The sequence below is a fragment of the Centruroides vittatus genome, unplaced genomic scaffold, assembly GCF_030686945.1.
Source record: "Centruroides vittatus isolate TY-2023 unplaced genomic scaffold, ASM3068694v2 contig_5, whole genome shotgun sequence".
NCBI classification, from domain to species: Eukaryota; Metazoa; Arthropoda; class Arachnida; order Scorpiones; family Buthidae; genus Centruroides; species Centruroides vittatus.
In genome coordinates this window covers 2,263,526-2,287,027 of record NW_027122286.1, presented here as the reverse complement: position 1 = coordinate 2,287,027, position 23,502 = coordinate 2,263,526, and the positions used below count along the sequence as shown (strand labels likewise).

The 23,502-nt window shown below is 28.8% G+C and overlaps 1 protein-coding gene across 2 annotated transcripts; it reads right to left on the bottom strand.

Moving 5' to 3' along the window:
- Positions 1 to 4,106: 4,106 nt before the first annotated feature.
- On the bottom strand, positions 4,107 to 15,481 carry LOC136978176 (PR domain zinc finger protein 12-like). Of its 2 annotated transcripts, XM_067273826.1 has the most exons (7): positions 15,351 to 15,481; positions 10,524 to 10,815; positions 6,079 to 6,257; positions 5,755 to 5,907; positions 5,568 to 5,682; positions 5,214 to 5,414; positions 4,107 to 4,294 (listed from the first exon to the last, which is right to left on the bottom strand). In XM_067273826.1, the coding sequence occupies exons 2-7, from the start codon at positions 10,555 to 10,557 to the stop codon at positions 4,164 to 4,166; spliced, it is 813 nt and encodes a 270-aa protein (XP_067129927.1). In that variant the 5' UTR covers positions 10,558 to 10,815; positions 15,351 to 15,481; the 3' UTR covers positions 4,107 to 4,163. The 2 variants fall into 2 exon arrangements, with proteins under 2 accessions (XP_067129927.1, XP_067129928.1); XM_067273827.1 differs by lacking the exon at positions 10,524 to 10,815 and having other exon boundaries at positions 15,351 to 15,397.
- Between the last annotated feature and the right edge of the window lie 8,021 nt (positions 15,482 to 23,502).

The following is a 23,502-nucleotide window of genomic DNA, read 5'->3' as shown; positions in this document are numbered from 1 at the left end:
ATCACATTAACTATAACTAATATATGCAGATTGTGTACATTAAAAGTGATCCAGTTAAAGCATACTCTATTTTAACTACATTCATAACCTCAAAATGCATATACAGTATGCAAAAACATCATAATTGAAGATAAAAACATGTCTAGTAGTTTTGAACACTAAAACCAGGAAGATGTATATTAGTCCAAAAATGGATTTTACTTGCATTTAGGTTACAAGTATAATTGGTTAATATGTTAAAACACAGCTTATGGTACAAACGTACAAATAATTTTGTGAAATAAGGTAAAAAGTACCTTATTTCACAAAATTAGTAATATTGTAAAAGAAATATAAAACCTTTGGTTCAGATAAATTGGATTATACAGTAGAGACTCGTAAATCGGAACCCCGGTAATCGGCATGATTTTCAGTCGGACTGTGCGTGCTGAATCGAACGTTTTTGATACTAGATTTACTTCTAAAGTATAATTTTTAACGATACGATAGCCTCGATTATTATAAAAATTTTCGTTAGGCTTAAAATCGACGAAAATTCAACACGAAGCGACACGCAACGGAGAAAAATTTGAACATCGGACAGGTTAATATATTTTTCTACATAATCCGTAATCGGAACAAATCCCTAATCTGAACAACCCCAGTCCCCAATTGATTCCGATTTTCGGTTCACTACTGTACTGTACATACCATTTTATTAAAGATTACACAAATAACATCTATTCACTTACAGTATGTATTAATACTAATCAGTAAAAAATGCAATAGTACTTGTTAGCATGTGTTCAGGATAAAACTTGGAGTTGTGGATGAATAGTCCAGAAAAACTTGCAACTTGAATATCAGCCTTTTGGAAGCAAGTGAATTGCAACATATATACTACTACAGTAGAGCATCGTTATCCGACTTAGTTGGGGACTCGGGTTGGTCGGATAACCGAAAAGTATGAAAAAATGCATTATTAGTATAGTGTATTAGGCCTGGTTTAAATACTAGCTTCCCTGTCATGGTCGAGCCAGTGCTGCCTGCTAAAACATGCAAAAATTTAACAAAAACAATAAAGTAGCCAAGACATAACCAAATATTGTGGCGCCACATCACTAGCGGACATTTGAATTTGCCGACCAGAACGCGGTGGGTTAATCGGGGGTCGGATAATCGATGCTCTACTGTACTAGTGTTTTTCATGAACTATAGCAGGGGTGGCCAACTTTTGTGCACATAAGATCTACTTTTTATCGTAAAAATGTGTCGCGATCGACTTGTTGTCATAGGCATAGTCTAAGTGGGGAGGGGGAAGTGTGAAATACATACTATGTTTATACACTGTTTCAGTACGAAGTGCACTCACTGCTTATGAATCGAGTCATAACTGCATGCATAAAGTTGCGTTCGGTTACAAATACGTGGTACGATCCAAAAGTTCGGGGAATGCAGTAATCTACGACAACAAAAGCGTGTATTTGAAGTTACAGCGTATGAAATGGATTCTACCAAACCATTTCTACGTGTTCAGGTTAATTTCATGTCATGATTAAACCGCGAGCGCTGCTGTTTTTTTCCGGAGATAGTTACTTTTGTCCTGCGACGTAATCAAAGTGGAGTTTCAAGAACAACCTCCAACATTAAATTTTGTCAGCGTTTAGGTAAAACACCTACGGAGATTTTAAAATTGCTAAGAAAGGTGTACGGTGATTCTACGGTGAAAGGTCACGGTGAAGTCGAAATGTTGGAGGTTGTTCTTGAAACTTCACTTTGATTACGTCGCAGGACAAAGGTAACTATCTCCGGAAAAAAACAGCAGCGCTCGCGGTTTAATCACATGACATGGGTGAAATTAACCTGAACACGTAGAAATGGTTTGGTAGAATCCATTTCATACGCTGTAACTTCAAATACATGCTTTTGTTGTCGTAGATTACTGCATTCCCCGAACTTTTGGATCGTACCACGTATAATACATTAAGTCAAGACATCGCTAGCGATCGACCAAAATTGGCTTGGCGATCGACTTGTTTGCCACCCCTGAACTTTTTTTTTTTAACCTTAAATGGAGCAGTCCATCCTTCCTGACAGTTCGTCAGGAGGTAGGTACTCCAACTTTATTCACGACCTTGCTTCGCATCTTGCGTTGCAAGGGTTTAAATACATACATGCGGACGTAGCCGATATATTATTATCCCGACATTGTTATCTAATTTATAATTTATTTGTATCCGGATAATGTTGATGAGTTCGAAAGTTCACTCATGTTAGAATGTTTGTTAAGTTTTTGAGTAGTGACAGTTTGTCTTTTCCTTGTCTAAGCTCCTATGAACTCCCCTAACACTTTGTGTACAATACTCACTTCGTTATTAAGAGAATTCTTATGTCTTACTGTGTTGTTCTATGGTATTAGTGTGTATTTCTTCTCCCTCCCCGTTGTGTTTTATCGCTGTTTTCCTGTCCTCCGTTTCGTTGTATTCTATCCTTTCTCATCGTGCTATTCTGTCGTTCCCATTGACATATTCTGTCGCATGTTCCCGATACTTACTTTGGTGAGGATAGCGATTTCCCGTCTTTATCGTTGTGTGCTATCATAGTATTCTGTGATTATTCCTCCTAGTTGTTGTGTTATATCTTTCTGCTGACGTTGTATTCTATCTTGGAGTTTTATTGGTATTTTCCCTTCGTTGTTAATCTTGTAAATGTGTTTGCAGTTAGTGTTTCATATACCACCCCTGAACTATAGGATATGACAAAATGGCTACATTATCTGGGTTACTCGATTATATTGAACATAACATAACATAAATTTTGATTTACTATCTAAGCGAATTGCAACTTTATCGGAAAGATTAATAGGAGCAATTACTGCTAACAGGACGATGTTCATGTGGAATTGTCGAAAGAGATGAATGAAATTCAAAAGTATAACCTTTGTTGGTTTTTAGTTCTATCACACTTTGAATAGGTCTATAAAAAATATAGTGTATATTGTTTCAAGGACGCGTAATGTAAAACGATAGAATATTTGGAGCATATATTTTGTAACTAACCAATAAATTGAGACGAATATTTTTGTCACCGTCGAGTCTGTCTCAGTATCGGCATCGTCACACCCACGTACGAATCTCCCCCCTCGTGTTCTGACTTGAGTTTACAATTCGGCAACCCATATTTTGTCTATCCCTTAAATTGATTAACTTTCTCTTATAATAATGCCCGTGCACTTGTCAATGACTTTCTTGACAGTGAAGATATTTGTTACATGGAATGGCCTGCAAGATCTCCCAGCTAAATCCTATAGAACGTGTGGGATGCAATGGGAAGATGAATTGCGTCCAATCAGCTTCCACCAAGAACATTTTAACAGCAAGATTCTGTTAACTGTTCTGTAATGGATTTTGCTTCTCGTAAAGCTGGTTAACAACGTTATAACTATCGTGAGAATTTCTTTGTAGCATTTATGTGAACAGGACGCAATCACATCATATTAATCATATTTCTACGCAAAAAGATTTACGACAAAGTTTAATACTTATTCGTGTTAATTAGTTTGACGTAATTTAAATGAAACCGTCGCTTTTCAATTGTTTTGTCGCATAGAGAATACAGCCAAACGTGGTTGTATGTTAAGTTTCGCGTTGTTCGAATAGGCTAAATTAATGGTCATGTTTATTTTTTGGATATGAGTTTATATTGTAGATACCTTAAGCGTTTTAGAATACGAATGTTTTATATGTAATAAATACATTCATCAGGATTCTAATTACTTAAATCTCAAAAGTGAGCCAGACATGTTTATTAAAAATATTGAGTAGAAAACATTTTTATATTGAAATGTTATGTATAATATTCTGAAGTATGAATTTTTTTAATTAAAGAAAGACCACATAAAACCTTATAAACCACAGTTATCTCCTTTCTTCAGATTTTTTTTTTTAATCCAATGGAGTTTTACAGGACTGCATTCTTTATTTACACAGTTTCATAAATTTCATATTCCAAAAATACATGAGAAATTCCATATACTGTATTATTCTATGTTGTATGTTCATAATCAATAGGACTTTTTAAAAATATTAATTCGGCAAAAGAATTGAAATTTTAAACATATAGGCTAATAGAATTTAATTTAGACAATATAATTTTATATTCTACAAATATTTGAATAAAGATTCTCAGTCTTCAGCATGCGATGATCCTTGAGAAGTGGACGAAGGTTTGTGACGAGAACTTTTTTGATGCGCCCTTAGACCCGCTAATTGCGAATATGCACTTCTGCACATGTGACATTTATATGGTTTCTCTCCTGAAAAAGATAATTATGTTTCAAAAAAGTTTTTAACTCAATAAATTATGAAAAATTTTCATTGGACAATTTATATAGAAGCTAATGATTAAGAATGGAGTCCGCGATTAACAGGTTTAGCTTTACTTAAATACGTAAATATAATAAAAGATATCAAATTTTTAATGGATTTAGTAACAAGCCTATCTTATTTCATGTTAATTTATTTTTTATAAGACTGAATAATATGTGAATTAACCGAAAAATGCATTAATTATAAGGTGTTCTTGCTCCATTTCACATATATTCTTCATATTTCTATTCATTTTATTTTTTTCTTAAAATTTATTATATTTTGCATAGCTATATACGGATTCTTGTAAAGTAATTTAATTTTGAAGATTCAAAATAAACTATAGGCTATATAATCATTTCTTAAATCTATAAACTTGTTTCTTGAATATAGCCTATAGCTTTATCTGATAGCATTCGATCAAAAATGAGTAATGAATCGAAGCTTTGTCTTAGAGGAACTGTTTGGAAATTTACACCTTATACAGCTAATGAATGTGATTTAATAAATATAAAGTACCAGAACCGCAATTTACTTTATAAATTTATAAATAGAAAACAAAACGAAATTTGGAATCTTTGTAATTCGTTATTTCAGTGAACATTCAACGGAGTCGCTCTTCTTTTATAGGTTCATTCAAGATATGAAATTGCGTTCACACTTATAAAAAATAACTAAATTTTATATTCGAAATTTTATTTAGTCACTTTGCAAACTAAAGATCTTTCAATTTCTTCATGTCGTAGCTTTATTTAATTAAAACTACTCTCTTTGATTGCACCTCTCAAGAAAAAGAATCTTCCACAACTTAATATTTTGATCTGATTCTAATTTTAAGATATAAAGTATGATTTTCGTAGTTCTTACCCGTATGCAATCGTAAGTGATTTCTAAGCGTTGAAGATTGGCTGAAACTTCTTGAGCAATATTCACACACAAAAGGCCTTTCCATTGTATGTATCCTCATATGAGACCTTAAGTTACTGCGAGAATTGAAACCACGACTACAGACAACGCACTTCAATCTTCCGTTGGACGAAGGTATATTGGAATGTCTGGTGGTTCCTTCTGAAAAAAAGTAAAATTTGAGCGGTTTTAATTCTGAATTCTGTTCATTGCATAGAGTCAAAATTTTCTTAACTGTATTTATTTTCAAAAGTCACAAAAATGAATTGAACTGTTGAATTTCAAATTTAAATTGACGTTAGCAATGCATCTTACCAATTTGCTGTCTTTCTTTCCTATCGAATCCTGGATAACTCATCTCAGGTACGCCCATGTATTGATTAATATCACTTCCATACCATACCAATAATTCTTGTCCAGGATGAATTCGCTAAAGATTAACGTAAATAATGATCAAATAAACATTACGTATGAAAAATTAATTGATAAGAACGAATGTTACCGTTGTAGTTCTGTAATAAATAGCTTCACCGACTTGAAACGTCTCCAAATTTTGTTCTTGCTCGTGTCTTGCACACTGAACATGAATCATCCAAGACGGATTTTGAGCATTTACTTCAATTACGCGATGAACGTCGCCGGTTGACATGAATAACTAGGCAAGAAATTCATAGAATTTATTTTTTAAATAACTTAGAATAAGCTTTAAATTCATTTTTAAAAAAAGCAATTACTGTAGGCTACATAAATCACTTTTCATTGTACGTATTATGTAAAAACTGAAGATTTTATTTGTTAGAATTTTAATAAATGAAAATCGCCTTACTTCCCAAGCTAAGTCATTAGTTTCTTTCATCTGTGATAAAGGTTTTATTGAACCAGGATATGGACCCATTTCTGTTCCTTCTTTAATCCAATCTGATGCAAAAACTCCGATTGTGGGTTTAATTCCTGGCAAGCTCGATATTCCAAATTTAACTTGATTTGGTATGATCGATTCGTTATCTATAATTTAAATAAATAACTTATTAAAGTAAAGGTTGACAATATCGTGATATTTTGAATTAAAATTACTATTACGTCAAGATTAAAGTCTATTTTTTTACAGATAACTATGTCCAAATAGTTCTTTTGTCAACGTATAATTATGACATTTTTACTGTAAATACTTTATTTTTAATTAGATCAAGACGTTTACGTTGATAGTATTGAGTAGTACTTTGATATGTAGGCCTATAGTAATACCGTGATTTGCAAGTGGTAATATCGTGACAAAATACAGTTTTTCTTTTTCTTAACTTTGTTTTTACAACTTTATTATTTGTGATTTAATTGTACATTATTTAAGCATAGATACACTTATAAAAATACAAATACTGGACACATTACCAACTTAATTCAGAGATTATAACTTTGATCACAATTGGAAATCACTCACTCTCCTTATCTGAAAACACTCCAAAGAGCATCTGCATGCTGCTAGCTTCTTTAAAGTTCTTAAATATAGTCCATATCTATCTCTAAAGAACTATTATCAATATGAATCCGCCTTTTCTTTTTTATCATTAAACGGACAACTGTTTAGGGATGATTCTTTTGGAAAGCGAAATGCCACTTGTTCGACCTGGATCACTGCTAGCCCAAATCCTAACTCCTGCGTATGAATTATATATTTTACAAACTTTATCTCGATTTTCGTGGGTATCCAAGCTTACAAAGCAACCTTGGGATGTCAATATCAATACTTTTACTAGAGTCGTGGAAGGCTTGCATTATCATTCTGTTTCACTTGATTTACTTTAAGGATGCTCCAAAGTATTCCAAACTCCTTCGAAGCTCTGTGGTCTACTTTTCCAGTGAGACCTTATTTATTCATTCTTCAGGTGAGAGGTGTCATAATTTCGTCGCTTCTTAGCGCCCGCTGTCATAGTGTTGCCGCGAGATGTTTTTGGTCTATAAGAACAATGTGATAATGAACAATGTTCATAAGCGTCTAGCTTCGAAAGAGCTCACAAAAAAATTGTCTAATCGTATGTTATTTCTATATAAAAATCTATATATTCTTATACACCTCTATCCCATATATAGTAATACCCACAGAGCCCATTAGGAGATCAAGACATCATACGAGTGTAAACTGAAGTAGGCCTATTGAATGATGTATTGACTTCTGAAACAGGTAGCCGGAAATCAATTCCCTGAAGTAAGCAACAAAGTATAAATTGCTTTTCTGAGTCCTTTTATCCGGCCTTTATTGCAATGATTATAGCACCTGCTCAGCATTAAAAACAACTGGAAGGCGACGCGACAGACTGAACAACGACATCCTGCAAGATTTCCAGTTTCGATACCTGATGCCGATACTTTTGTGGTATCGGGACATCTCTAGTCCTAGTTAGTATAAGATACTATGTACTGGACAAAGACGGCATGTTTGTGATCCTTAAAAGTTCGAGGCCCTAGGCAAAAGCTGGGTTGCTTATGCCTAAAAGGTACTAAAGTGTCTTTGCCTAAAACTGCAATCTTAAGACACTGATAAGAGGCTGTAATGATTTAAGAAAAAAATATCTTGAAACGATAATAAAGAGAATTATATCTTGATAAAGATGATAAAAGGATATATATGTGAGAATCTCATTTTTTTCTCTACGAAAAGAAAACGAAATTCTTTACGATCCTCTATTATCATCCCAAGAATATACTATTTAAGTAATGGCTTTAATATTCTTAAAGATATTTCTATAAAACGCTGAATTATAAAATTTATTAAAGTTAAATAAATATTTAGAAAGAAATTATTTTAATCTAAGTTTAATTTATTATATTTAATTAGATTTTATTTTATTTTATAATTTTAAATTCAACTAATGCCAATAAAAGAATATATTACAGATTAAAATGTTAACTGCGAATGTAAACGTTTAAATTAGAAAATTTAGATTAAATTTTACATTCAATTTCTTAATATTTTTCATATTTTCTAACTTATTATATTAAAAATTAATATTTAAAAGCGCAAAATATTTATCGTTGTTTGAAATTTTATTGGTACTGTATTTGTAAGCAGAAAAATCTAAACAAAATTGTCTAATATTTTAATTTAATACATAAAATTATCATTATTATTTATATTAACTTTTACATAATAAATGAGAATTGCCTTTATAAATACCTTTATAAAATGAAGACATTTTAATGGATTAAATGTATATAAATAATGCAAATATAGTGTGTAATAATTAAAATTTTTAAATAACGAATTAAATAAGGTATTTTCCAAATACATAAGCTTATTAAATTTAAAAATGTATTCATACATTTTTTATAATTACTGTATGGCAAATATAAAGGAAGCACAATCATGCTTTACATGTGCGAATGTGAATGGTAAATTGACAATAGTTTACTGATTTTTGTGCCACCTTGAATATATGTACATATAAAACGTAGATGCATAAAAAGCATGAAAATATCAAGAAAAAGGAGTTTGCAATTGTTAGGAGATCGCGAACTACTGGTTGAGAATCTATGCAAAATCAGGTTCCTTAATAAACATCAATACCATTGTAAATTATTTTAATAAAATCAATTGTTAGCAATGTTTTATAGAAAATGAAATAACATTAAACATAATTTAAAATTAATAAACATACAAAAATATAAGTAAACATATTTTTAAAGTAGCGAGTAAGCTACTCGTTTGTATTTTTCAATTAAGTTCTCAGTCATCCACGTGCGAGCCATCATTACACAAGTAAATGAATTTCAATACTGGCGAATGTACAGATGGGTTTTCTCTTTTAGACCCAAACTGAACCACGGTTTAACAATAGATATCAGTTTTTTTTCTATCCACGCTACATTTCACGCCCTTTGCTTCTAATTATAGTCAACAGGGACCTATACTATGAGTACATTAAGGGAGTAGCATATGGATTGAGATTGATGCCCACTCTTCATTCACAATACTGAAATTGATAAAGTTACTGCCTTTCATTATTTGTATAGTAATCACTTAAATATTATTTTTTCTAATTTATATAATGGAAAAGTAAAGTAAAAAGTTAACAGTAACATTTTAATTAGTAAAATAATTAAATAAAAACTAATGTTTTTTTCTTTAAAATAATTAAAATATTTTAATAATAAATAGAATTTTTATAATCTAATTTTAAAAAATAATGTAAATATATTCAAGGCCATCAAAGAGGTAAAATAAGACCCGAGTAAGTTACTCATACGAGGTCCTCACTTCTATATGAAACCATAAAAAAATATATGAATATGATCAATAGAAGAAATAAAATCTAGATTAACTTAATTTATATCACTTTTGTATCATGTATTTCACATAGAAGACTACACTCTGGGTCTTCTTTATGTCTGGGTGATTTTATATAAGTAAATAATTTTAAATTTTAAAAATTTAAAAAAAATTTTATAGTATCTAAATTAAGAATAATAAATACACATTATAACTGTCATTAAATAATCATTATTATTGTAAACATTATTATAATTATTTATAACATTAAAATTAATACAATATGATATATCAAGAATTTGATAATAAAGATCATTTTCACTTCAAAATTTCAAATTTTGTATAGAATTGAATATTAAATATGATTTCAAATTAAATAAATATCTATAAGAATACTTTATTGTAATGATTAAAAATTTGACATTTTTGTAGAATAATTTCAATAAAAATCAGGTCTTTCAGAAATCGTGAGAAGCCTGAACCTTGCTTTTTAAAGCCCCTGGTATATTAAAAATTGTATTATATGTTTTAAATAATAAAAGTTGATGAAAATAAATCTTTCACCTCTCTTAATATATAATAAATGCAACGGGAGCCTCAAAAACAAATCTTTTTGAGGCTCTCATCAACACGTGGCTCGACAAAATCAAATTTAGATTTGTTGCGGGCCTTGTTTCTTCCCTTCCACCGAATAATAACAAATTTAAAAACACGAGGTCCTAAGCTATAATATGTTAAGTTATACGTAATCCGGCCTTAGATCTAGGCCAAACAGCTGGACCTTCCTAAGATAGGGCCTGATAAAAAGAATTTATGCAGAATATCTTTCATCAAAATAAAATATATAACATATCAAATTATCGCTTTAAAAAGGCTATAATTAATTTTCTTTTTGTAGAGATTCCTTTTAAACAACTTCAAAATTTCTCACTACTAAGTTTAGTTACTTTATCAAAAAGGTATTCATTAGTAGAGTTGTATAGCAAATTATTATGCTGATAACTTACCAGTAGAGTGTGTTAGATCTATATCCATCAGCATAATAATTTAGAGCTTTACAGAGGTATATAAATGCACTTAACTCCATTCACTTTAATTGATTCGTGTTTTAATATTCGAACCTTAAGTTTTCAATAGAAGGATTCCAGCTGCGTAGTCTGACGGCTCAATATCTGCTCGATTACGCAGGTGCAGCGTGTATGACAATCACGCCTTCTATTGTCAATATACACTACTGGTGTCGGTTGCTTCTACTAATCTATCATCCCTCGTTCGTTGATACACATAATGGAATGGCAACTATGGGAAATTACATGGCTACTGAGTATTTTGATAGAAAAAATATGAGCAGGGAACTTATTTAGAAGCTTAATTAAATATAAAATTATGCCTCTGTAAGATATTCTACATAAAACTTATTTTATTAAAATCTTATAATTATATCCTACTTAAATTTACAACTTTAAATATATTTAAATTCATTACAATACATTTTCTAGCTATAAATATTATATAGGGTAAAGTGTTTTAGAAAGAATAATTGTATATTTAATTGCGCTTAAGATTCATTATAAAATTACGAATTTAAGATATCTTCATTTTTACATATAAACTCTATAAAATTTATAGCTTTAAATAGTCATGAATTAAGACCTTACGGGATATCTAAGCACAGAAGATTGGAATACAGTACTTCTATATAATTTTACATTATAAACTGAAAACGTCTAATTGTAACTAGAATTATTTATAAATTAGGTTATACAATTATGTTATACAATACAACAAATTATGTTACACAATAGTGATAAAATTGTTTTATTTATTTTATTCTAATTTCGGATGAGAGTCGGGTTCTCTAGTATTGAATTTAAAGTTTATTTGTCATATTTTTAATTTTTAAAGGGTTTTGTATCGATTCCGATATTAATTTAAATTTTAAAAAAATTAGAGAATTTTATTAATTTGACAAATTTAATATTTTAATTGGATTAAAAGTAAACTCATATAATGGATCATTTATTATCTTGTTTATAATACATTAATTAATATATAAATTACGTATTAAATTTAATATTTAATATTATATAAACATTTCTTACTTCTGAAAGATAAAATAAATTGTTTTGAATTAACTTTGTGAAATCTTAAGAAAGTATGTGTCATTATTGATATATATAGCATATTCTTTCATAAAATAAAGTTATTTCTTATAACTAGGGCCAGAACCAGTCTGTATCCGACTTCCATAAAATTTGGTCTTTTAGGTAAAAAGCATGATATAAAAAGTGAATATGACATGAAAAACTGAATTCTGAGGCCTCTTTACATTGGATTCCACTTAAATGGCTTTCTATCCCTATTAGAACCTGTGTATATCAATACATAAATGTTTTAAGATATAAGTTATATTTGTTGTTATAGATTAAACTATAATTTGCAGAACAAAGAATTTTTAAGCCTATTAAAACAACCAGATAAAATATATTTCCAGCATCTCTATTGCTACTGTAGTAACATTATTACGGTATATTGCTATACTAGTAATATAAACACAAAATTAGTAATATAATAAACATATTTATATAGAAACTTTTAATCAGATATTACATAATTATTCAGTAAAAGTTACATAAAATATGAAAATAAAAATTATATGAAAAAATTTTGAAATGCATTCTATAACAATATAAATTAATTAAGAACAAAGAAAATTATAGAAAATATTCAGTTTATTTTTTTTCTTTTCATTACAGATTATATTATCAGAATTATATTTAGGCCTAATTTCTTCTATACAAATAAAATATATTGTTTATTATATTTTATTACTTTCCTTTTAGCAATTTCCTAGAAGAATTATTATATATTTTAAAATATCTATAAATTAGTATGACAATTAAATATCAATAATACATTTAATTTAGGCCCTTTTTGTATAGCTGAATTTAGACATGTGATCCTAAAAGACAACGTATAACATCAAGGCCCTTTCTCGTAAATAACGAATGCTACATATTAATTTTTTGAGGATAGAATAATGATCTTGACCCTGCTTCTACCAATGAATCCGATGCTAGCTAATATCGATAAATTTGATTATTAATCCTTTTTTATGTAGCTATTCATTATTAAACAATTGTTTGTTATAAAATTTTTAAAATATAAATGAACTAACAATATATATATATATATTTCAAATTTTATAGTTGTTAACATGATCTTCCACACCAATATGTATCATGTACAGAGTCGGATCTACAAATAAGCTAAACAAGTCAGTTTAGAGTTTACAGTTATATGACTATTTAGTGGAGGGAAAGGGCCTCTAATATGGTATCAAGTCTAAGTCCAGCCGTAATCATGGAAAGTTCTCTTGATTCGAATTATTATTGTGATTATTTTTAATAAATTAATTGATAATTTTATTTATTTTAATCTGTATTATGAATCTAACAACTGTTATTTTAATAATAAATATTAAGTTTTTTTATTGGGTTGTTCGGAAAGTAATTTCGTTTTTTCCATAGAAAAATAAACGCAATATTCTTATAATAAATAAATATTTTATTGAATTATATATTGACCATTTTGGTCAAATACCTGTTGTCATTGTTTCTGGTAGTAGCATGATTTCACATTCATAAAAATTTTCATCGTTGTTTACAAAAAACTGATCCAAATAATTTTTGACATTGTCATTTCAAGTACAGTAAATGTCTTACAGTTAAAAAAAAATTTGTATAGACCGGAACAAGTAATAATCTGAGGGTGCCCGATCTGGCAAATATGGTTGGTGTGATAACACATCCCATTTAAGCAATAACAGTTTCTGACGAGTTACCAAACTTGTGTGAAATTTGGCATTATCATGGTAAAACACTACGCTTTGTTTGTTGATCAATTCTGGCCTTTTCTGTTTGATGATATTACTCAATTTGTTTACTCGATGGCAGTACACTTTCGAATCAATTGTTAAATTGTCTGGTAAAAGCTCAAAAACAAATTTCTTTAAAATCCCACCATAGAGAGCATCTCTGTTTAATAACATGTGGAACCCATATATCGTGCTTTGAAACGAAACCAATTCGTTTTAAGCAATAATAAACGGTTCAATTTAACAGATTTAATTTCTTAGTGATTTCACGTGTTGTTATATGGCAGATTGCTTCAATCAGTACCTTTATTTTGTTTTCATTGGCTTCAAATGGCCATCCAGAATGTGGTGTATCTTCGATATTAAAATTGCCACAATGCAATTTTGTAAACCAGTTTTGGCACTGTCTTTCTCTCAACACATCTTCTCAAACATGTACCACAATTTTTTTCTTGTTTGAACAGCATTTTGATTTTTTAGTTATAAAAAAGCAAAATATGCCGAAAATGATGCTTTCGATTTTCCATATTTGATGGGTCACCGGAAAAAAAACAATTGTACAGAATCAAACAAAATTTTTTACAAATAAGCCTTAAAATGTCAGCTGTCGAAGTATATAATGAAAATGTCGTTTAAAATAAAATTAGTTGATAAAAATACATCTAATTCCTCTAGTAATAAAAAAACGAAATTACTTTCCGAACAACCCAATATTTTTTATGCTCTTATATTCATTAATTAATAATAAATTATGGAATCATCTTCAAAGATAATTTATTTTACGTAAAGTATAAAACTTCTCATTAAGAAATAATCAAGTTGGATAGATAAACTAGGTTTACTATTTTTAATTACGTGATTAGCAATTGCAAGTAAACGTTTGAAAACTTATATGCGCCTACTTCTAAATATGTTCATAAGTTTTCAACATACAATAACGAATGCATAAGAATAATTAACTATAACTGTAATGATAGGCTATCTATAATTTAAATTTAGACTTATTTAAATTTAATAATATAATTATTTCACAGATTTAATTGTTTTTATAATTAAAAATTCAAATTTTATTGGATTAAAGTCGATGTTTCTTATTCATTCCTAGTAATTTTCTACAAAAACTAATTTAATGATTAAAGATTAATGATAATTAATCGTAACAACTTTTATCATTTTAAAAATATTAAAAACTAAAAGGATAGACTTAAAGTAATTTATTATTGTAATTTGTAAAGGGTTTTCATCCTAAATTTAGATATAAAGTATTAAATTTTACCTTTATTCTTGCTTTACAAAACAACATTATTAGTATTAAAAGAATTCACGATATAAAAATTAATTTTTATCTAATTTAAATTGGAATAAAGACAAAAAAATTAATGAATTTAAACGTCTGCAAATAGGCTAAAACCATAAAAGATGGATTAAAACTAAGAATTCATGATTATAATTTAAATTTAAAAATAAATTTCAAATATTTATAAAAGTTTACTATAAAAATTTTAAAATCTATCTTCATTCCTGTTTTAAAATGTACTATTTATTATATTACGGAAATAATACATTAATATATAATATAAAAACGAACGTTTTTTTTTCAATTTAATACAGAAATAACTGTAAAATTTAATGACTTAAAATTTAAATTTATATAGATCTTAACTTACAAACGGTTCATAAAGATTAGGACATTATACTTTATACCAACGTCCTGAAGTTCCCAACTGAGCGAGACGAATCAACAATTTTAAATTGAGACGTCAAGCATCACCATAAATTATCAACTTGGGGATTTTTTTTTTAAGTCAAAAAGTCCAACTAATCTATAGTGTGGTCTGATCTATTGTTAAATGAATAGTGAGACTAACGAGTCTGGTTCTAAACCTTTTCCTTTATCAACGTTGGTATCGCTAGTTTACCCAAAAGATTTCCGATAATCCCAATGAGTGACTATTACCTTTGACCTCTGGAAACTGGCTTCATGAATCAAACGACGGAAAAACGTCAGAATAACAATGAAAACGAGTAAATATAAACACAGTGGCATAATCCGTATTTCCTGCAAAACCGAACATGACAAGCTTTGCGGGGGAGTGGTCGTGATCCATCTTAAATATAAGAGGGAAAGAGCCAGCTGCCTCTTGGCTCAAGACGTTGAAGAATTATCTGTAAACATTACACTTTTCATAATAGTCCACCATCAATTGTGATCTGTTGATTGTCGTCATTGTTATGTAGACGTTATCTTAACTTATTCTTTTATCCATAAAGATGGTCTAACGAATAAAGGACTGCCTTTTATTCTTATTCTATTTTTTTTTTTTTTTTAAATTAACAAATAAATAATGATTTTAATTGATATTATTATATTATTTATGAAAAAGTTTAACTTAAATTATTTTTTATTTATAATACTCAAACGAATAAATAATGCAATAATCTGTTATCATTAACACAAAAATGGTTTTAAATTAAATTAAATTAATGACGTAGATAGTATTAAATGGTGATTTAAATACATATTATTTAATCAATTTAATACTATTTATTACCATTTAATAGTAATAAATAAATAAAACTGAATTTTTGTTAGCTTAAATCAAAGTTATAAAAATATACAAGTCAAAAAATTTTTTAAATAATTTTTTTAGTCGAATATACTTATCATCATTTTAATTATTTGTAAACGTTAAACGTTTACAAATAATTAAAATTACAATAATAATTATTTAAACTAAATTTGTTAAATATTATAAAAAAAGAAGATTAAATTGTTACTTAACATTTAAAACCAGATCATTTTAATAAAATAAAATAAGGAAAATACAATTAAATTATGTAAAAATACTATTTTAATAATTAATCTAATCGAAAAATATTGAAAATACGCTTCAAACCTTTAAGAAAATATTTTATGTAAACAATTCACACATTTAAAGAGTTATTATGTAACTTTTTTTTTTATTATATATTACTCAAGTAAACAAATTGGATAAAGAAACATTATAAAGTAAAGCATGGAGCACGTCGAGTAAAAGTGGAATAGAAAATGAATGAAACGAAAGTGAAATTCACACGTGCATACCGCAATAAGCAGATTGGCACGTGCCTAGTTACTCATTCATTCAGAATCTTTGTTGATCAATAACCCGATCACGTGCCACATCGTAATCAACAAGATAAGCGCGTGAGAACGTGGCTATGAGATCTTCTTGTAATTGGCATGTTTAATTCTACATCCACGTGGACAATAATCTTCTAACCGCTAAGCTATTAATTCGACTTTGTATCGACCATTTTTCTTTATTTTTAAAATTTAAATCGCAATGATTTATAAATTAATAAGTACAGAAGCAATCCAAATGCATTTTTTCTTATAAATTTTAATACGGTTTATAAGTATTTAATTTTATATTAATTTTAAAATATAAAAATCTTTAATAACAACTGTAAAATACAAAGAGAAGTGAATTGTATATGAACTAGAATTTAATATGAAATCTAAGTACATTAATTTAATTTAAAAATAAATAAATTATAGTCTAATATAGGCCAACCATTTAAAAAAAATATTATTATATTTTAATATAAAATTTTAATTTTTAAAAGTGTTTTGATATTAATATTTTTATTCTTTAATCTTTAAAATATTATATATGATAATTAATTATTCTGTTAAGTTTAAAACAGCAGAAAAAATATTTCTTATATAACTTTTATAAGGAAAGTAGATTAATTAGGAATATTACTTATATATTTTTATGTTTATAATATTTAAAATAAACTTGAAATATAAATTCTAACTTTTAAATATATGTCTGTTATTGATTAAGAAAGAAGTTATTACATAAACGTTTTCTGGTAACAATTTTTTAAATAAATTAAAATTAATGTATTTATTTTGATTTCAATTAAAATAATTAATAAATAAATACACTTACTTTCAGTTATTGTACTCATTATTACATTTTGTACAGATTCTGGTGGTGCACTTCCACCCCATGCTAACCATTTACCATAAAGCACATTCCTCACTAATTCAGATGTAATTTCTGATAACTCTGAGCTAAAATTATATTTTAAAATAATTATAGGCATTTTTAATTAACTCAAGAAACTATTAAATTTTAAAAACAACTAGAAATTTCTTGCATATAAAAGCTTAAAACTTAAGGTTAAAAACGATACTTTTAAGGAAAAAGATGCTGGATAATATTTAAATTTTTAATTAGATTTTATTAAAAAATATAATAATATTTTATATTAAGAAAAAATTAAGATAAATTAATACAAATATTTTAATTTTGATGTAAGAAATCATATGAGAAACTACCTTTTACTTTGCTCATCATCTCTGTTCTCTTCCATTGATCTTTCATTCAAAAAGTCTAAGTGCAAAACTAAATCCCCAAGTTACTGGGCGTTTCATTACTTTACGGTGACGTAACAACGAACATAGAGTCTATAGAGACGTAATAGTGACGTAAGAGACGGTGCCCTTTTACTGAAACAGGTGAAATAGGAGGCTAGAACACGTGGTACGTAATGAATAGATTGAGGGATGATGAAAGAGGTTTCTATCAGCGATATTTTGTGTTTGAACTTTTAATTAGGCTTTGCTTTAGTTCATTTACATAAAAGAAAATCATATTTTATAAAATAAAATGTCTTTCAAAAATTCATTCTATCGATATTTTCCGTTCTTAAAAATGTTATGCAATGAAAATATTTTGTACAAAAAACAATAATTAAACTTTAAGACGATTGATTATTACATGAAATTACTTTTCAAGTCGCCTAACGTAATAATTATTTTTCCTTGTAAAAAGATAAATTTAGAGTATAAAAATACTGTAAATCTTCAATATTTAATTCTTTTCTAATTAGAAAAATTTTTCAAGTTTGAAAAAATATATATAAAATAAAATAGAAGTAAAATATAAAAATCTTAAAAGAATGTTATAATGCTTAAAATATGTATGAGACAAATGAAAATTTAAAAAAGTAATAAAAATATATAAAAGTGATATGTTTTTGTGAAACTTAATTTTTACATTAATTATTTAAAATAAATATTTCTACAGAATTTTTCGGTTATATTCAATTAATTCAGTGCTAGAGAAAGCAATCAAAGCCATTTTTAAAGTGAAGTTTTTGAAAGATTTTCTAAAAATTAGCGCTATTACTGTACTGTATTAAATATGAATACTGTACTGAATTAAATACTTTATTGACTATAACATTTTATTTAGAGAAATTAATTGTAAAAAGTTATAATTATATGCCTAGAAGCAGTAGTAGACCTACTACTAGGCATAGACATTCTCCTAGAGCCTCGTGTTTTTAAGAGTTTTAGACACACGTAAATAAATGCTTGTCAGCATTCGATGTTAATTGATTACTCGAAATCCAATATTAGATAGGATCAAAGACGTTAAACAACATCAAATATCGTATAATACGGGCTTTACATTATATAATCTTATTGTAAAAGAGCTTCGCAAATTTATGCTGCTAAGGATCTTACACAAAACTTGAAACAAATATTGCAAATAAATGCCTTTTTTGTAACAGCTGGTTATTACTAATTATAAAATATTTTAAGTAAAAAATTGCTAGAATATATCCCTTTAAAGTAGCGGAGAAACGAACCTATCAATTAAAATCATAAGCACTAACTCAAGTAAGTTATTTCAGTTGATGTTTATGCATTCAAAATGTAGATACACAGCACATATTCAAAATTTAATTAAATTATGTTTTAAATAATATTTGTAATCAATTTTTTATTTGTTAAAACAAAAAGTAAAATATAAATTATAAAGCTGCCGATCATAAATACCTATCCAAACATGAGGTTAATTAAATGGTTATATACATTGTAAATTATCTACTAGATCATATATTTAACGATGAAAGATCATTATCATAGGAGTAATAGTCGTCACTATGAGAATCCCAATCAGTAGTTCGCGATACCCAAGATGTATACAATCGTGAAGGTCATAATCTACAACTTGAAGAGTTAGTTTTGAGGAATTGAAACGGAGTCTTTAAATTATGAACAATTATATAAAAGTTCCAGAAGTGCATTATAAAACAATGTAAACTTGTGAATATAAAAATCATTAAAATAAATTTGGGTAATTGGGTAAAAATGAGTAAGATTGACTATAATGTAATAATCTTAATCTTCACTATCGTTACTTTTTGCCAAAGCAACGCCGAGCTTATCTGCTAGTTTATTATTTAAAACAAATTAATTTTTTATGTATAATTAAAAATTTCACTTAGTATAATTAGTAATTTATTTAAACATTTATCTAATATAACCCCATTAAAAACATAAATTAATACATTCAAACAGACTTCTGACGTAAAAAAAAAAATTATTATTTTGAATCTTTATTTATTAAATGAACTTAATATAAATATATTCTTATTCGATTTATTATTAATTATTGATCTTAATTTGCTAATTAAATTTTTTAATCTGCGAATAAAAATGATTTATTTATTTTTGCTTTAATTTTATTTGTTTGATTATATTTAATTATTTATTAATTAATAACCATTTATTTGTATTTTATTTATATATTTTCTATTTTTTATAAAAATAAAAAAAACATTTCTTTTATAAATTATCTTATAAATATATTACATATTAAAATATTAAACATGATTCTAAATATAAGTAATTATAATTAATATATAATAATTTATTTTCGATGTATATATATACAGTATATTACATATTATATATACATACATACAGTATTATATATGTTAAAGTCAAAACCCGTTTTTAGTTAGAACGCGTTTTAATTAGTTGAAAGTAGTTTATACTGGATGTCTTTGTTAAAACCCGTTTTGTCTAGTTAAAACTAGTTTTAACTCAAATTCATTTTTGACTAGCAGTAAATTCTAGTTATAACAAAGACATCCAGTATAAACTAGTTTCAACTAGTTAAAACGCGTTCTAACTAAAAACGGGTTTTGACTGTAACATATACATATAATACTGTTTCTTTGTTGTTTAAAAGTATAATTATTAAAAAAAATTAAGCAATGAAAAATTATTTATTTTATTTTTCTTTTATAAAAAAATAAACAAAATATTTGTTTTATCGATAGTTTTCTAAATATAGAATAAATGTCGGCAACATGCTGAAATCACCAAATCGCATGTTCAACCACAGCTTGCTGTTTCCGAGGACAGCATATCCAGCACGCTGTTGTGTATACAGTGTATCGTGTACCTTAAGTTTTGAGACATTTTGAATTATCCACTAAAGTGTTGAAGTGCCATTCACTGCCTAGTGGATATTTTTAAAGTAATTTTTTCGTTTAAAATAAAATTCAATCATCATAGCAATGGTTTAACAAGAGTTTATGTTGCCTGGGATCGTCCTTGAGTTTTCCGTCCCCTGCGATAAAAAAATCATAACCATCAAAACTTAGAAAAAAAGTGATAAGGACGAAAATACGGAAATTTCCGATAATGAGCAATGTTTTCGTGGAAAAATAAAACAGCAGACCAAAAGTGCCCGGGAAACACCTCCTCCCCAGCTATGTTACTGTCTACAGAAGTTTCCATAGAAAATATGGCGTCATTAGTTCCCGGATTATATTTTTGTAAAATTCAAACTTTAATTAGGCGAACATCCTGTACGTTGACAACCTTTCGATTTCTTACATCCACAGATTTATCAACGATCACGTAAATAATCTTTCCTTGACATTCAGCCACAGTTTCTTCCTAATCGGTTTGTCCCCAATTGACGAAATAGCCTCATAGAAGAATTTTTTTTTTTTTAAATTTTTTCCTCACTGTGGGCACTGAGGGCCTCTTTTAGCAAGCCCATTATGGGTTCGGCCAGGCCCACAATGGAGAGGCTGGATGATAAGGGACGGAAGCCGATATATCCAGTCAGACCACCCTCCCGAAAAATTTCTAAGGATTTTTCGATTTTGGGTCCCCCAGAGCGGTAGAATACCATCTTAACCACTCGGCCATCCGGCCTTCTCATAGAAGAATCAGAAGGTACAGGGTTGATGTTTAAAGTTCTTGTCATTCAATTTCTAATCATGAGTTGTCTCGTGTAGTGGTGTCTCACAGGTGGCAACCGTATGCACCATTTCAGTACATCGAATTGGTCTCAGTTGAACGGAATGTTTGAGCTACTGTTTAAGAATATTCTGGGGACATGGACTACGTTAAGATGAGGCGAGGGCGGGTGCCAGCCTACCCTAAAATCTTTTCGTCCATCCTTCCGCCCAACTTGGAATTTCTTAATTTATTCAATTTAAGAAAATCTTGTGAGATTTTTAAAATAAGAATTGATTGTTCGCCTTGTGATTAGATTACATATTCTCGCTAAACTTTTCCCACTTACTGTAGACTGGGGTTACTTTGGGACAATCACTGTTTTGAATAAATTTAAAGTCAATTCCACTGCCATTTCAATGATATACAAACTGTTGTCATTGGTTCTAATGCTCCTACTGTTCTGCCATGTAATGTCAAGGCCCAGAAGCTGTTTCTTTTCCCGCCTTTTAGGCAGCCATTTTTAGTTAGGTTATGCTTTGTTTGATCAACACATGCTCCAGAAACTATTATTCGTTGAGAAAAACTCTACAGTTTCTATTGAAAACAAGGGTAAATATTTTGAAATAAATAATCATTATCTATTATAATCAAGTGTTTGATAACATTTAAAAATAATTATTTGGTTTTAAAAAATACTTTATTGAAAAATCTTACATATAAGGGGCAACTTTGGGACAGCTCAAGGCAGTAGGTGTTGCTCCATACCTAAGGACATAATTCCGGCCATATTAAAGAAACTTTGGGAGAGTTTGAGCACTGCACAGGACAACATAAGGGCAGCCTTTCGGAAGTCTGGAATTTACCCAATTGACCGTAACCAAGTGTTCGAGAAGTTGCCTTCATATGTGATGGCTCGGGATTCGAACTTGTCTTCAGAAAGTATTGGCAAGGGCTTTCTCCGGCAAATAACAAAAAAGCCGGTACATTAATCTTCTTACGCCAAACTATACGGTGTAAGAAGGTTAATGTACTGGCAGGGAAAAGTATCACCACCAATGCTCCCTCTAATTTTTTTTGTAGATGAGCGGAACATATACTTCTCTGAGCAAAAAAAATTTTTGCTTAGAATCTGCTCAGCAAAAATTTTTTTTGAGCATATATATAAAATCTTACTTTTTCCTATACAAATTAAAATAATTAATTATAAATTAGAGATTAAAATTCATTTTAAACATACTTCCATACAAAATATTATCTTTTGTCAATGATTTAATGTATTCAATCGAAATATACGTAGCAAGAATCATGTTGCAGGCATAGTGAAAAATAAATAAACAACAATTCAAATCAGTGTGCATGCTCGCCTGCGCGGCAATTATTTGAGCAGTGCGCGGCCGCGCAGCTTAGAGGGAACATTGATCACCACCGAAGATGTTGCTGCCAGAGTACCTTCCAATGAAAGCAGGAACCCCTCAACATCGTCAACCACGAAATCCATCACTCGGCGAGCTTTAAGGAAGAAGGATACATCAGATGAGGCACGTCAAGTGATGACATGAGCTTGGAAACGGTCACTTATGCGGAGTGTGACGACAGTATGACATGGGCAGTGGTGATATTCGAAATATTTAACAAAGGGTTCGCTAGCAGAAAATTTTTCCCTGACAATCAGCGACAAACGAAATAGAAGTTTTGGCTAGAAATAAATACAATATTTTTTCTTGCGATATATCTAATAATCAGTGGCGTATTTGGAACGTAACGAGCCCTGGGCAAAGACCAGGTAACAATAGTATATTAGTGCTGTCGACCTTTCTTTTTTTAGGCAAAGGAAATTTTTACCCCAAATGGCACTGTTGATAAGAGACAGATGTCATCATCTCTCGTAATACAATATCCTTTTTATTTCGGTGTCCATAGCCCGACACGTGTTCAGCCATCTTGTATTTTCTCGCGTGCGTGGAATTCTGGGATCTCTCTTATGACTGGATTTAGTTTCAAGAACTCTCTTGAATCGATCGCGAGTAAACTTCGTTTCGGTCGAGATTGAAACGGTCGA

What these genes read in the sequence shown, in the direction of transcription:
- LOC136978176 (XM_067273826.1), bottom strand. Translation starts at nt 10,557, where the DNA reads ATGCTGATGGATATAGATCTAACACACTCTACTG. An exon ending in CTAATGACTTAGCTTGGGAA is followed by an intron (nt 5,908 to 6,078) that starts GTAAGGCGATTT and finishes TTTCTTGCCTAG; the next exon opens with TTATTCATGTCAACCGGCGA. An exon ending in GAAAGAAAGACAGCAAATTG is followed by an intron (nt 5,415 to 5,567) that starts GTAAGATGCATT and finishes ACTTTTTTTCAG; the next exon opens with AAGGAACCACCAGACATTCC.